At 45.2% G+C, this 16,535-nt stretch overlaps 1 protein-coding gene across 1 annotated transcript; it reads right to left on the reverse strand.

The window, feature by feature from the left end:
- Positions 1-236: 236 nt before the first annotated feature.
- Positions 237-13,661, reverse strand: Nmur2 (neuromedin U receptor 2). Its single transcript, XM_057776670.1, has 4 exons — positions 12,888-13,661; positions 5,436-5,520; positions 2,634-2,759; positions 237-511 (listed from the first exon to the last, which is right to left on the reverse strand). Exons 1-4 carry the CDS (start codon positions 13,587-13,589, stop codon positions 237-239), a joined length of 1,188 nt encoding a protein of 395 aa, XP_057632653.1. The 5' UTR covers positions 13,590-13,661.
- Between the last annotated feature and the right edge of the window lie 2,874 nt (positions 13,662-16,535).

Raw genomic sequence — 16,535 nt, forward strand, 5'->3', positions numbered from 1 at the left:
CTCGCAGTACGGATAGATGGAGTGTCTAAATCAGCAATGTCTGCATGATGACCTAGAATGAAGTCCTGACTTTTACGTCAAAAAAGTCACGAGTATGTGGGACCTAAGAGTCTTGTCTTCCTAATGCCATACAGGAGGCACAGGTGACAGGATGTCCCTCCTTGCTGTGCTGGGGCTTAGAGGCGTGTCAATCCACAGAATCCAGGCCTTCTGACGTGGTCTTCTGACCACTCCCTTCATGGACCCTGTCCAGAACAGGGCGCTGCGGAGAGGTGTGAGTTGTAGACAGATGACTGACAGGGGAACTGGGGGCCTGTCTCCTCCGTCAACTCCACAAGGTGGCATTCTGTCAAGAAGATGATCTTCTGGGCCGGAGGTCCTGGTGGGAGATCCTGGGAACGGCACCACTTGCAGGAAGAAGAGATGACATTCCGGAAGGCCGCCCGGAAGCGTCTTGACAAGAGGTTATAGATAATGGGGTTGACGGCTGAGCTCAGGTAGAAGAAGACACCTGCAAATGACAGATTGAAGAAGACATGACAGCAAGGGAGGACAGAGTGTACATATTTAGCAAAGGCCTGGGAACCCTGGGATGGCCTCTCCTGGAAGCAGCAGGGTATACAGGATACTCACTGAGAATATGAACTGCTAAGAGAAGATCCACCTGGGCACTTGGGACTCGAACACAGAGCCATGAAAGAGCCATGGCGTTCCCAAGGAGCTGGATAGTGCCCCTAATAAGAGATGCTCAAGTATCAGAGAAAGGAGATTTGTTTCTTCATTGGATTTTCAGTTAAAGCTTTATTTGAGGCCACAGTGGTGAAGCTGGGTAAATCAGTCAGCACGTGGTCCCTGTTGAGATTCCTCATTCAATTGAAAACCTCTCATAGTGAGATCACCCCTCCCCCCACCATGACCCTTCCCTACCCACTCCTGCTTCCCTTGATAGCTCTTCCACTGAGTAATTATATATTACCATTTATTTTGTCCACCAGGAGGCTTGTATATTGCCATTTCTCTGCTTGTTATACATGCATTGTTCTCTTTAGAGATTTACTTTTCTCTGTATGTGTGTGTGCGTGTGCGCATATGAGTAGCAGTACCCACAGAGGCCAAAAGAAGGTGTCTGACCCACTGGCACTGGAGTGGCAGGCATGTAAGAAACCCATATGGGGGTTGGCAACCAAGGTAGAGTTCTCTGTAAGAGCGGTACGAGCTCTTAGCCACAGAGCCATCTCTCCAGCTCCCGTATACCCACTCTTATTATCATACCTGGTCTGTTTCTCTAAGACACCAATGGAGCTTAAGGGAGGTTAGGACCGCGGCCCTCCTTTGTTCTGTGCCCTTAGACAAACACTGGCACTTTAATTCTTTCTGGAAAATAGGGGCAGGATATTCTAGTGGAAGCTGTGTATTGTCAAACAGCATCGTCCAAGCAAGACACAGTCACAGCCATTGCCCTCTTGAACTGTCAACTGCCATCACCCATTGGAGACTACCCAAGAGTGTCCCCATTAACTTCCCATTACAGGGGAAGGGCTTGCCTGCCTTTCCTCAAAGATTTAGACAGTTAACAGTTGTTTGGGGTTTGTGAGGCTGTGCCCCTTCCAAGGGTTTATAGACAGTTATCCATTGCTGAGATATATATTTTTTCAGTGAAATAGCTGCCCATAAATTGTTCTCATTCCTGTTAGTAACCCCAGTGACTCGTTGGTTTAACAAACTGTACTTGGATGGAACCCCTTCTTTGTGTCTATGGTCAGTGTTCTCTCTGGAAAAGGAGACAGGTCTGTTCATTTGGACATGGGTCAAATGCTTACTAGGGCATTCTGGGAACTTCAAAGCACATTGAAAGGCAGGGGATTTAGACTTTTTTTTTCCCTCCAAGTACTTGGAAGAATGTAGCAGAGTCAGGAACCCTAGGCAAAGCTAGTAACAGGGATACACAATGCCATCTTTTAGGAGCGTGTATGACATCAACGGTCAGGCTATAGCAGTTACTCTATTCTAACAGATGACTGTGGTCAGGAGTCACTCAGTGGAGGTGAATGACACCAGCTGTACCTTCACATGGATAGTTGAAGGGAGAGAATGTGTATTTGGGTACAAATGTTCAGAGGCAGAAATGGTGGCTTTATCCAGTATGGTCTTTCTCTCTCCTCCTTCTCTTCCTCCCTCCATTCTTCCTTCTAGCCTAAGCTGTTTTGTGTGTGTGCATCTAACCTTTACCCTCTGACTATGTCCTTAACAGTCCACAGAATGAGCCAGTGACAAAAGAAGCAGGCGGGCCGAAGTACCCTGAATCTAAGTGTAGTAGGTTGGAAAAAACCTTGAACTTGACATTCAGTGGCTTGGACTTGAGCCCCATTTTCACTCATCTTACAGCTTTGAACCTTTGGGAAAAGCATTTCTTTTCATGTGTTTTTTGCTGTCATATTGATGATAGTTATCACACTCACATATAGAGTTGGGGTTTTTCCTCAAAACATTTTTAATCCCTGAATACAATCAGCTCCTGCTGTTCCCATAACAGAAGTCTGGGTCTCTGTGAGCTGCTTGTATGGTAACGCCTCCGGGTAGAGCCAAGGAAAAGCTACCGAACCCTTATGTCCCTGAGCCCACCAAGCCTTTACCTGATACCACATGGATGAGATTGAACACAGCAGCCAGGGACTCAGTCCACTCCTCCACAAAGCTAAAGAAGAGCCGGTCCACATGGAAAGGGGTCCAGCAGATAGCAAACACGAGGACCAAGACAACTGGAAATGGAAGTGGGAGACAAGATGACAGAGTAGGCCAGGGAGGGATGTGATGCTCGTCCCCTTCTTTTATCGGGGTTCCCTGCCACTTTGGCAGATGAGCTCCCAGAGAGAAAGAATAGTCAAACATAAGAATTAATCATATGGCTCTAGGATAAGTTTTCTATACAATTACCTACATTTTCTTTTAAAGTTTATATTTTTTACGTTTTTTTTGTTGTTTTTGAAGTTTCCAGAAATTCACATAATAAAATATCGCATCTTTACCTCTTATTTTTCCACTTCAACTCCTTCCATTCCATGACTTTCAATATATCCCCATTTCAACTTGATGGGTTTGTTGAGAACCCACTAAGTCCAGCTATTGCTGTTTGTGTGTTGTGTGCACACCACACACGTACGCATGCCACAACACACATGTGCAAGTTAGAGGGTAACTTCTTGAAATCAGCTCTTTCTTTCTACTGGGTCCTGGAGATCAATCTCAGGTTTGGCAGCAAGTGCCTTTGCCCTCTGAGCCATCTCACTGGCCCCAGGATTGATTGATTGATTTTTTCTTAAAAAACATTTATTTTTACTTATGCATAGGTGTGTTGTCTTGCTTATCTCTTTGTGTACCACATGTCTGCAGTACCTGTGGAGGACAGAAGAGGGCCTTAGAGGAGGTTGTGAGCTGCCCAGTGTAGGTGCTGAGAACCAAACGTGAATTCTCTGAAAGAATATCAAAGGCTCTTAATCACCGAGACATCTCCTTAAGATTTCTTGTATGTTTCTCTTTAGAATATTTCAAATAGAACTGAGTATATTTCAAAGTTCCAAAACCTCTTGACTGTGGAAATCAAAGCATGCTCTCAGCATATGTTTAGAGATTTATACATGATTAGATCAGGTTGTTTTAGGAACAACTCAACAGTTAAATTCACCGTTTTTCAGCGAGTTCTTAGGGTTTGGATTCTAACAGCTGCCCAGAACCTCGTGCCTCTAAGGCATGGTCCCCAGTGGATGGTGCTGTCTGGGGTGGGTGGGTGGAAACTTGAGAACTCTAGATGGAGGAGGCAGGTGTTTGCTGGGGCTTGAAGGAAGGCTGGGGGCTACTTCTTTCCTTTCTGTTTGCACACTGTGAGGTGAGCAGCTTTGATTCACTGCAGAGCCTATTATGATGCTCTGCCTCATCACAGGCCCAAAGCTGAAGGGGCAAGTGACTGGAAGCTCCAAAAGGACAGGATGGCAGCTGTCCACCCCTGAGTAAGCTCCATCTCCCTCCCTCCCTCCCTCCCTCCCTCCCTCCCTCCCTCCCTCCCTCCCTCCCTCCCTCCCTCCCTCCCTCCCTCTCTCTCCTATAGCAGTGATATTCTGCTTCATAATAGGCCCAAAGTACTTGTCCCAAGATAAATCTTTCTTTTATTGTGTATGTCTCCTGTGTCTTTGTATGTGTGTGCGTGCACACACACACAAGAGAGTGAGAAAGAGAGAGAGAGAGAGAGAGAGAGAGAGAGAGAGAGAGAGAGAGAGCAACTTTAAGTGTCAAATCCTCAGGAGGCCAGCAATTTCTGGGTTTTGTTCACAGAGGGCACAGCCTCCATGCTCTGTGTGCACATTAGCCGGGGGATTCTTTTCTTTCTGAATTTAGACAGTGATTTAAAAAGTTTATGTTCCACACGCCTCCTCAGTGTCTCTCCTGGAAGACTGGGGTTGCTTTGCTTAGTGTTTTTTATTTTCATTTTTCCACTTGTGTGTGTGTGTGTGTGTATATATGCACATATGTGCATGTATAGGTATGTGCATGTGTGTGCATGCATATTGAATGTGTGTGTGTGTAGACCCAAGGTTGAGTGAGGCAGGATCTCACAGTGAAACTCTGAGTGCACTGATACTGTCCGTCTCCATAGCCGACTTGCTCTACGGACCCCGTCTCTGCTGTCTTAAGAGCAGAATTATAAAAGGATAGTCACTCCCAGCAGCATTTGTGTGGGCTCTGGGGATCGGACCCCCAGTTCTCATGCTTCCATGGCAAGGATTTAACTTCTGACCCATCTCCCCAGCCCATGGGTTCACTGACTTGTCTAGCATCCTTTTGGGAGAGGCTGGTCATTACCTGAATTTCTTAAAATATTTTGTCTCTTACAAGAATGTGTATTTTCCAATAAAAAGACTATTTTTACTGTTTTGTTTTTGAACAAGATGATGTTTTGATTCAAGGCTACACAATGTCCTAGGTGGAATGATTTACTCGGAAGAATTCATGGCTAGTTGTTCTTTATCTGGAATTAAAAAGATTCACAGAGTCAACATGGCCATTGGGAGGTCACAATCCCCTGAAGAAAGTTATAAAACATTGTATGGGTAAGCATTTGTGAGTGTGTGCAGGATCCTGTACCACATGTCTGAAGAATGCTGGAACACAACCAGGTTCAGAACCCACCCCCACTCAGTGCTCAGGCACAGCGTGCCAGCGTGATTTATTTCATAGCACTTGGAAGGCATCTCGGCAACTGCAACCTAGCACAGGGTTTTGAATGCTTAAAGCCAAAGATGAAACAAAACAGGCAAGTCATAGAATCTTCTGGAAACCAAGAAGAACATCTTGGCCAGCATGGTCACATCAGTGCCAAACACAAGTCCTTCGCTCTTATAAACAAAAAGCAAACAAACTCTGAAAGAAAGTGAGCAGCTTACACAGCATCTTGGTGACTGATTTTCTGGAGGGTCTGTGAATGCTCACAGTCAGTTTGTCTGCCTCAAGGGATTCATCTCTCTTCAGCTGAAAGAGAAGTGGAGAGGTGGTTAAGAAGAGAAAACTTTGGAGGTATACCAAAAGCACTTAAAGTAATGTTTTTAAACTTTTAAATACTTTACTGGGGGCAGAATTCAGTCTAGGTCCTCTGACTCAACTGGACAGGGCTATGGGCAAGATACAGAAAAACCAAGTTTTTAATAAGCAGTTGTATGCAGTCCTAGTTCTGTAGTGTGTTAATAAATATTATATAAACACACACACACACACAGCCACAATGGTTAATGCTGAAGTGGACAATAGCAATAAAACACTAGCTGGGCCCTTCCTGTCACTGAATTTCTTTCATTTTTGTTAGACACATCCTTAGAGTCAAGACTCTGTTCCACGTGATAGGAGATTTCAGAAAACAAAATACTAAGATCTCATGACTGTTAGGCTATCTGTTGTGTGTCTCAGTCACTATTCTATTGCTGTAAAGAAACACCATGACTAAGGCAATGCTCATAATTAAAGACTTATAAAAAGCAAGCATTTAATTGGGGGCTTGCTTACAGTTTCAGTCCATGATCATCATGGTGGGAAATATAGCGGCAAGCAGGAAGGCAGAGTGTAGGAGTAGTAGCTGAGAACTTTGCGTTCTGATCCAAAGGCAGTGGGCAAAGAGAAAGAGAGACGCTGGGCCTGGGGTGGGCATTTGAAACCTCAAAGGTCACATCTCCCAATCCTTCCAAACAGTCATTGACTAAGACTAGGCAAGCAAATATATAGGCAGATGGGGGACATTCTCATTCAAACCACTATGTTGTACGACTCTCAGCATCTTGAATGTGCTCATGAGCAATGTGGATCTTCCAGGGGTTGATGCAACCCTTTCCCCACTGTCCACATTTGTATCTCACAAGCGCCCTTCAGTTGAAAGGGAGCCACATTTCTTTGAATAATACATTCCCAGCCCTTTTCAGCAGATTCCCTGACACTGTCCTGACAGGCATAATTTAGGACATGCTGATTGTCCAATTCTACTGATAAAACTGCATATCCTTCAGAATTTTAAACACTGACATATATTTATCCTAATTGGATTATAGTGTGATCCTTGTACTGATTTAAGTTTGGAATGTCAGCATGACCTGACAGGTCATCTTTACTAGCCTATTTCAGGCCCACCTACTCCTGAAGATGCAGCAGCTCTAGCCTATTGTTCTCTTATTCCTCTGATGTCCACAAGCACCAGAGATCTGTTCTATCCATCTGGTGGTGGAATCTTTCTCTGTTAGATCTGCTTTCTGTCTTTGGGGATGTTGTACCAGAAGACAGAAACTCTGATGACCTGAGACCAGTCCACACCTAGAAGTCCAGAGTCTGCTAATTCTCTGGCATTTCCCTCTTATTCTCTCACCAGCAGCACCCCACGTCTCTCTTGGGCTGTTTATTCCTTCTCCACGCTCACTTAGTAGTTTGGTTGGCGTTTTAGTCACTTTTCCCGTTGCTATAACAAAATACCTAACAACAACAACAACAAAATAGCTTATGGGAGGAAGGGTTAGTCTGACACACAGTTTGAAGGGAGTCCTTTAGGGAGAGGGAGAAGAGGTCACAGAGACAGGGGCATGAAGCAGATGGTCACATTGCATCCCAGTCAGGAAACAGAGGGAGACCAATACTGTGCTGGATTCCCTTTCTCTTACATCCCCTTTGCACTCAGTCTGGGACCCCCCACATATGGACTGCTGCTACCATCATTCAGGGTGGGTATTGCTCCCTTAGTTACACCTCTCTGGAAATGTCCTCAGAAAAATGCTCAGAGGTGTGTCTCCTAGGTGATTCCAAATCCAATCAAGATGATAGGGATGATTAAGCTGAGTTAGTCCCAACTCCAGTTTCTGGTCCTGTCACCAAATAACCTAGCAGATAAGACTGCCCATTCCCTAGTCCCAATAGTTGGGTAACTGGAGCCAATGGGGTTTCACATATTTGCTTCTGTCCTCCTGGGAATGGAAGGAACCCTTTCTTCACTGCTTCTGAGGTAGGAATTACAGTGGTCGCTTGTGTGGCACTGTGAGAAAAATACAGTGCTGCTGTGTGCAGGCTTTAAGGTCTGTAGAAACCAGAAAAGAGGCTGGGTATGTGACAGCCTCATGTATTTTCCTGAACAAACTTTCACTGAGAGCTATGTGTGTTTTGTGGAATTCAGGTCTAAGCTAAACCTCCCTTCATGTGCCAACAGTCAAGCTGAGATTCCTTCTCTGGTGGTAACATGGGTCCTGATGGATCAACTGAGAGCATCCAGTGGAAGGAAAGTTGAATTGTTCTTCACAGTCTCAGGCTCCATTAGAATCAACTCACTGAGTTATATGGAGACATTTTTAAGTGCAAGGTAAACGAAAAATGAGTGGAATTGTGTGTGATCATGAACTGTGAGCTTTCTGGGATGCAAGCTATCATGAGAAAGTCTTCTCAAGGATGGATAACTTGGAAGAATGGTCCATTAAAAGTTCACCTCAATAGCTCCACTAATACATATCCTATGTCTTTACAATAATACATGCTCCTTAAAATCAAGCAGTCCCCAGGAACACATGGGCCCCAGGCACCTACCTGTGTGGTAACTTAGTCTGCCTGTCTTTTGGACTTAACAGTGCTCTCTACATAAAATCTATATTTTTAGAAAGTAAGGTGTTAAAAGTCGTTTGAGATTTGACCTTTTAGGGTCACCTGGAACCTGAGAAGAACTGAGGGAATCCTGCAATGGTGTGGAAATCGATGGGGATTGCATGAAGATGTTAAATTGTTCCTAATATGATAAGAATGCCAGAGCAAGGCATGAGGTACTCAACAAGTGGTAAACTATTGCTCTTCTGCTGGTTGTCATTATTGTTCCACATCTCAAAAGACACGATATGGATTGAAATACCCAAGAACAGCTATTTGTCTTTATGAATCTCCTTATGGGGATTACTGAGTCTCTTCTGGGAAAAATGTCCATCTTCTAACTCAGTTGTGTTGTGTCCGACAGACGTTAGCCTTCACCTCAGCTGTCAACCTGGCAAAAACCTGGAGTCACCTAGGAAGGGGGAACAAATACAGAGACCCACAACCAGACATTATGCAGCGAGAAAGAGAGAGACCTTGGAACATGCAGTTCTAAATGGGATGTCACCATCAAATCTTTCCCCTCAGCACTCAGCAAACACTGTGGAAGAGGAGGCAAAAATGAGGGATGGAAGACACCAGGAAAATAAGGCTCTCTGAATCAGCTGAGCAAAGCTCATGAGAACTCAGAGCCTGAAGCAACAAGCATAGGGCCTACCTGGAGTTGTACCAGGTCCTGTGTGTGTGTGTGTGTGTGTGTGTGTGTGTGTGTGTAGCTTTCATTTTAGTTTTGTATGGGATTCCCAAGTATGTGAACAATTGGTCTCTGATTTTTGTGCCTTCTCTTGGGCTTTCTTCCTTCTGTTGGTTTGCCTTGTCCAACGTCAATGTGATGGTTTTTGCTTATCTTATTATATTTTTTCTTGTTTTGTTATTATCTTTTATAAGCCTGTTCTTTTTTAATGAGAGACAGAAAGGGAGTGGATTGGGATGGGCAGGGAGGTGGAGAGGAGCTGGGAGGAATAAAGGAGGGGAAATTGTAATCAAGATATATTGTACGAGAAAAGAACCTATTTTTCAATAAATGGGAAATAATAATAAAAACTATTTTAATTCTGGTCCTAAAATAGTGGCCATTGTAAGAGAGAGTTGTTGGTTGTTCCATAATTATTTTCAACAAATAGTATATTGAAAGGTTGGTCACTTCATGGCTGAATTTCATAGCTCTCAGAGGAAGTCTGTACTCCTGCAAAATGTTTCTTTAAATCAAACACAAGCAATCATTCCAGATAATTCTTTTTATGACTAGCCTCCTGGCCATTGTAGTTTGTACCCAAAGAAAACCACTTATCAATTACCTCTCACCTTGAAGTATCTTCAGGTTATAATGTCACAACTAGTCAACTTAAGGAAGAGATAGACTGAATATATGCATAGTGAAGTGTCCATCAGGGTTCACAATGTCTGACACACAGAGTCTAAGACATTTGTCCAGTTAATGTTAAATGATGCTTTCATATTAAATACTTCCATTTTACTTCAGGTGCTCGGCATGATACTCAGTCATCAATGGTGTGAACTCTGCCATCAGACTCAGGGAGTGATGAGACACTGTTGTCACTCTATGGGATGATCCAAGGCTCAGAAGATTAGAAACTTACCCATCTGACACCTCCAGCTATGAAGCACCAAGGTAAGATTCATGGGGCTGATTGTCTTTCAGGTTATTGTCTTGATGAGCTGTTCATGGTGATTATGGTGTGTGTGTGTGTGTGTGTGTGGTGTGTAATGTGTGTGTGGTGTATGTGTTTGTGCACTCGAGTATATATATATGTGTATATGTGAGTATAGGTGTAGATGCGCAATGTCCTGATCTATACTTAGTTGTCTGTCTTTCAACTTCTCTATCAGCTCATTTGTTTGCCCATCCATCCAACCATCCATCCATTTATCCATCCATCCATCCATCCATCCATCCATCCATCCATCCATCCATCCATCCATCACTATCTCGCTTCTTTGCAGTCTATCAGGCATAGTTGACTTTTATGCAATTCACACATGTCCCCTCATCAACACAAAAGTCATGTGTGAGAGAGGCAAGGATTAGGCTAGACATTGCCAGTACTTCCTCCTAGATGACTGGGAAGCTACTCTTGGATCACATACTTTCTGTCTCCATGATGTTCTGAGCCTGAAGAGCATCTCTGTGGAAATGCATGTCCTGAAATGAGGTAGCATCAGTGAATGCTCAGCCTTAGCCTTGAACACACACAGGGCTTCATTTGTCCTGTGCTTTTATCGGCATTGTCTTGGCTGTTTCCTGAAGACAATGGCAACCAGACTCAATTTAGACTTCTCAGTAGACTCAATAACTCAAATAGCATTACAACTTGGATGTCTTTAAATCTTGAAAATTCAAAGGCTCTTTGAGGCAACGTTTTCAAGTCTTTTGCCTTAAATGTAGAGAAGATAAAGCTCGGTTATAAGGGAAGTAATTCAGCCTTGTTTCCTGAGTGAACTTAGTCTGGATTGGGAGAAATGAGTAAACTTAAAGGGTCCATGTGGGATTGTAAATCATAATGAAGGGAGTTACTGGAAGTAATGACATCTACAACAGAGGTAGGACAGTTCAGGGGTCTAGGAGAGCTCCCCTAAGGAAGTGCACTTGACGCATGGCACTTGAAGCATGGCTGAAAGGGTGGACAAGAGCCAAAAAGGCCAAGGAAGTGTGTTGATGGGTGGCAGGAACCTTTCAACAAAAGGGTTCCAGAGGTTGTGGCACCTGTCCAGTGTTAACCGAGGTTTCTGACAGGGTACAGACCACTGTCCTACAGCAGAACAGAACTTGCTTCTGCCGGCCGCTGACATAGGGCTGTTTAAATTCTCAGAACGACAAATCAGATGTTGTCCTTTCTTGGCACCCTCTGGTCCACTGACTCTTACTTCATCTTTTCTGGCACAGGATGTCATCAATTGCATTACTCACACAAAGCAGGGTGTCTATTCTCTGAGGTGCCCCAGTTTGGGACACAGACACTGTGGATTCATGAGACTGGAACACAATCAGGCAAAAATCTATGTTTGCTGTTCAACTTAGGCATGTCCCCCAAACTCGCACGAGACAAATGATCGTTTAGCACTGAACACGATGCTATTGTTACAAAAGGAGAGAAGGTTTTAGGGAATTGTGATATTTAGAAATGTATGAAAGTCTTTTCCTCTGGGTTAGATACACAGAACATTCAGGAACTGTGGCCTGAGCTAGTCTAGCATGACATAGATCTTGGGGGAATATACCACTACTCTCTGGTTAGATTCACTCCTGTGCCTACATGCCTATGACACTGAAATTAAGTTCCTCCAACTCAAGCATGGCCACTCATTTTGGGACAGTCAGTATTCAAAGAAGATCCTTTCTTTCTTGATAAACACCTTTCTCAGAGATGGGCTAGGGTGGAACCCTGCACCTGGAGTTACAGTGCCAGAAGATGGGATGGGATGTGTCTTTGTGTTTAATTCTTTCATTTATAGCTCATGTCTATCCCATAATCTCTTTGCCTTTTTAAAAAAGAACTACAGACTGTTGGAGGCAGAAGAAGTCTTAGAAAATGATGTGATGTGACCTTTCCATTCTCCAGATGGGAAAGCAATCCCAGGAGAATTACGTGCAGCCTGCCTAAAGGCACACATCAGCCGAGCACCTGAGAATCTAAATAATGCCGTAACTGTTTACTGTGTGAGCCACTTCCTTAAATGAATAGAAAACTATCGTGAAGACTCACATCTAGGAATATGAGTACAGAATACAGTAGGAAGCATATAGATTCACTCCTACATGTCTCATAAACAAATTCTCTCATCTAATTTGAAGCCAGAGAAAGGGGAAAAAATGTTTATGTCCACAAGCTCAGAAAATGAACCTCTAAATGTAAGATATAGGGAAAACTGAGTGATTTCCCCAGAAACATACATGTGTCTTAATCACGCCTTTTACTGCTCTAACTTAGGAGTTCTGTTTACTTTTCCATCCTTCAATCCCTACCTGCTATAAAATTGGTTTCAAGGTGAGTATATATACATACATATATGTATGTATGTATATGTATATATATGTACAATGTATATGAAATATAAACCATATTTATATTTAGCTTGATATTTTAATCAGAGGGCAGTGTGCCACAAGGAAATACTGACCTTCACAGCTGTCTGTCTGTCTCAGACTGCTAAGCAGGGAGCACTCCCAATACCCTCAGCACAAGCTGGTACAGCAAAAAACTTCAAAATAAAGTAAAGGGGCAGCAATGAGGTAGCAGACGCGGAAGGGTCTCCCTAGAATGTGACCCTCTAACCCTGTGCACAGTCAAAATGAGGCTTCTCCTCAAGACCCTGGAGGCAGATTCTCCCATGAGTGATAGCTCTATTGATATCCCTAGGAAGTTCTAGCACTTTCTTAGAAACACAGGTGACCAAGTCTAGAGAGAATGATGGATACCAAGTAAAGAAAGTCAAAGACTTGTGGTTTGCTGTTTCATTCGTGGCAATTTCCCCCTACTCAAAGGAGGCCAAACTGATTTTACTTGTGAGATACATGCTGAGTACACGTGTGAAGGTTACACATGAAGGTATTTTACATACTTACAAACTTTTGCTTCTTAATTCCCCACTTAAGGTCATCCTCTGTGCCCCCTTCTGATTTTATGTCTTTCCTCCATGCTAAGTCTTTCTTTGAACTCAAAATGGGTGAAATCAGGAGGGATGCTGCCCCAAACCAGTCAGTCACCTTGGATACTCACTCTGAGTCCCATGAGGTAGTAGAGGATGCTGATGAGGGTCATCGGGAGGACGTAGAAGAGGAATGAGGTGGCTTGGATGATGAAGTTGTACACCCACATGGGCTTGGTGACTGTGCAGGTGTCAGAGCCGGGCACGGAGGACCCGTTGGGAAAGTACTGGAACTTGATGCCATGGATGCTGGTGTTGGGCAAAGAAAAGATCACCGAGAAGCCCCAGACGAGGCTGAGGATTCTGAGGGCCCGCCGCCGCGTGCTCTCCAGCTTGGCTCGGAACGGGTGGACGATGGCCACGTAGCGTTCTATGCTAACTGTGGTGACGCTAAGAATGGAGGCAAAGCACACAGTCTCGAAGAGGGCGGTCTTGAAGTAGCAGCCCACCGGCCCGAACAGGAAGGGGTAATTGTGCCACATCTCATAGACCTCCAGAGGCATCCCAAATAGCAGGACCAGCAGGTCTGAGATGGCCAGGCTGAAGAGGTAGTAGTTGGTGGGTGTCTTCAAGGTCTGATGTCGGAGGATCACCAGGCACACCAGAAGATTACCCGTCACCCCTACCACGAAGATCAGCGCATAGACCACAGACACCGGGAGGGAGAGGTGGCTGCGTCGGGGTCCGCAGACGTGAGCCAGGTACTCCTCTGTGCTGTTCAGGTACTTCAGGAGAGGATCGTAAATCCAGGAAGCATTTTCAAGTTTTCCCATCGCTGAGGTTAAAATTCAAGGCTACAGGTGTCCCCTGATCTGAGGCTCCGTCCTAGGCTGAGCCAGAGCGGGGACAACCCTGAAAGCAGAGGCTTCCGAAGAAGACCCGGTGAGAGTAAGAAAAGAAGAGCATCAGCCTCCAGAGCGCTCCTCTCACAAAGCTAATTCCTTCTGAGGACCACCCAAGCCCCGCCTCCGGCAGGCTGCAGGCCAATGAGTGTGTTAAGCTGCACCGTGGGAGAGCCAGGCAGGTTGGCAGGAGGCTTTATGTGTGGGGAGTCCGCGAGGAGGGACCTCCCTGTGGCTTGGAAGCAGCCAGAGAATCAGCTCACACAGAATGAGCTGGGGCCACCGGAGGAGCAAATACTCCCAGCAGGGCCAGTCTCTGAGTTGTGGTACTCTGGGAAGAAACCCAGGAAGGCCTGAGGAACCTGACAGCTAAGCCAGGGTCTCCATCTCTCTCTGACCCATGGATGTCATATCAAAAAGTGAAAGACCAACCGATTTCTCAGGTATTACTCCTTCGAATAACCATCTGGGAAAAGCCCGAAATGTGATTTGGAGGATCACAATGACTGAAAATAAGCTTGTAGGTTTTGTCCTTTCTTAAAAATCTCTCCCAACAGTTCAGAAAGCAAGTGGGTTTCAGGACCAGGTCATTAGAAATTAGGAAAATACAACTTTCAGATTCCTCCTCCTCACTCCTGCCTCTCTCCTCTTTCCTGTCTGTCCTTCCTTCTTTCTCCCTCTGTCTATCTGTCTGTCTGTCTGTCTGTCTCTGTCTCTGTCTCTCTCTCTCTCTGTATCTCTCTCTCTCCTCTCTCCCCTCACCCCCCTCTGTCTCTCACTCTCTCCTGTGTTACTCATTTTGTTTTGTTCAGCAAACCCTTTCCTGGTTTGCTACATGCCCTGTGCTCTCCCAGCTTTGTGGAAAACACAAGAGTGTTAGGCACTCTTCTCACTGTTTTTCACAGAATGCCAGGCCGGAAGGACTTACAGAGATGGGGAGATGGCTCCAGACTGAAGATGCTTTTCACCAAGTCTGATGACCAGAGCTCTATCCTTGCGACATACAGGGCGGGAAAAGAACAAATTCTCACAAGTTATCCTCCAACACACACACACACACACACACACACACACACACACACACACACACCAAACAAGCAAACAAATAAATGTAACATTTAAAAAGTAAAAAAGGACGGACTTAGCTTCACTCACAGTTTAAGAAAGTCTACAACAGTCTGCCATGGTGGGGAAGGCATGGCCATAGGAACGTGAAGCAGCTGGTCCATCGAAACCACACATAGCCACAGTCAGAAAGGGTCCCTTACAGACATGGCCAGAGATGGGTCTCCTGGCTAATTCTGAACTCAACCAAGTTGACAGTGGAGATGAACCCCCCACAGTCAGTGAGCATCTCTGCTCCCTAGAGCTTTTCTTCCTGTTAGGGTTTCTGAAAATGTAACCGTAAATTAGTAAATACATGTTTCCAGATGAAAGATGATAAATACTTTGCCAAGGAAGTCAAAGAAGACTTATTTTAGCATATGTCTTTAAGGCCAAGATCTGAAAGGCTTAAAAAAAAAAGGCTATCCCCAGGAAAAGGGATATCAAGGGCAAACAAAGGTCCTGAGGCAGAAACAAGTTTCAGAATGGGGAACTGACCAGTGATGAAAAGAGGGTGAGTCCCTAGGTTAGTGCTGTGTAGCAGTTCCCTGAGATTAAACCTCTCATCTCCAAGACTAAACCTCCCATCTTGGATGGAAGCTCCTTAGGACCCAGGATATTCTTTTAGGATATTCTTTTTTTTTCTTTTTTCTTCTTTTGGTTTTTCGAGACAGGATTTCTCTGTAGCTTTGGGACCTGTCCTGGAACTAGCCTTGTAAACCAGGCTGGCCTCAAACTCACAGAGCCTGCCTCTGCCTCCTGAGTGCTGAGATTAAAGGTGTGCGCCACCACCGCCCGGGTGGACGCAGGATATTCTCAAGGGAAGTAAAGCGTTCCAAGGAAGCTCATTAATCTTAGGAAATAAAGAACTGGAAAGTTCTGGAAGTCTCCAAAACTGGCCAGATTTATGCACTCCAAGAGTACATAAGCAGTTGGGGCTGTTGAGAGACACTCTTAGACGAGCTGAGCTGCCTGGAAGAGGCTCAGACCAGCTTGAGCCACCCGGAAGGGACATACTCCAATCCTTTGAGCTTTCTACAGTGTCTTTGCCTCTTGGCCCAATCCTTGCAGCAGCTGTCTGTGTCTTTGGAAACTGTTCTTGGTCTGCTCTGTATTGTCTCTGTCTGTGTCTCAGGTCTCTCTTGGTCTGCTCTCTTGACGTGATCACTCTCTTGGTTCACTGTGTACAGTCACAGCCCATGCTTCAGACTTCCTCTCTTGGTCCTCTCTGTGTCGTTGCAGCCTGTGCTTTGGAGTTTCTCTGAGGTCGCCGGGAGGGGGGCAGATAGGAAGATTTGGAGGTTGAGTAGGACTTGTAGCTTATAGGGTCTGATCGACCCTATAAGTATTGGAGCAGCTTACCTCTTGGACCTCTCCGTGCTTCAGACTTCCTCTGAGGTCATGGGGAATAGGAGGGTTTGGGTGTCGAATGTGACTACCTGCAGGAAGCTTCCCTGTTGGCTGGCTAGAAAAGCTGAGGCAGGTGGGAGAGGGACCCAGGGTTTTGCCCCACTGTGGAGGGCCTAGAGAGTGGGGTGCCCCACTGGGTGGGTGGTCACTCACCTCTTGAACCACTCTGTGTAGTTGCAGCCTGTGTTTCAGAGTTCCTCCGAGGTCGCAGGGGATAAGAATGTTTGGGGGTAGAGTGGGAATTATAGCTTACAGGGTCTGATCGATGGAATGGGGTGTTGGTGCAGCCTACCGGCAGGAAGCTTACCTACTGACTGGCTAGAGAAGCTGAGGCAGGTGGGGGAGGGGCCCAGGGTTTTGCCC

This window comes from Chionomys nivalis, chromosome 7 (genome assembly GCF_950005125.1).
Source record: "Chionomys nivalis chromosome 7, mChiNiv1.1, whole genome shotgun sequence".
Lineage (NCBI taxonomy): Eukaryota > Metazoa > Chordata > Mammalia > Rodentia > Cricetidae > Chionomys > Chionomys nivalis.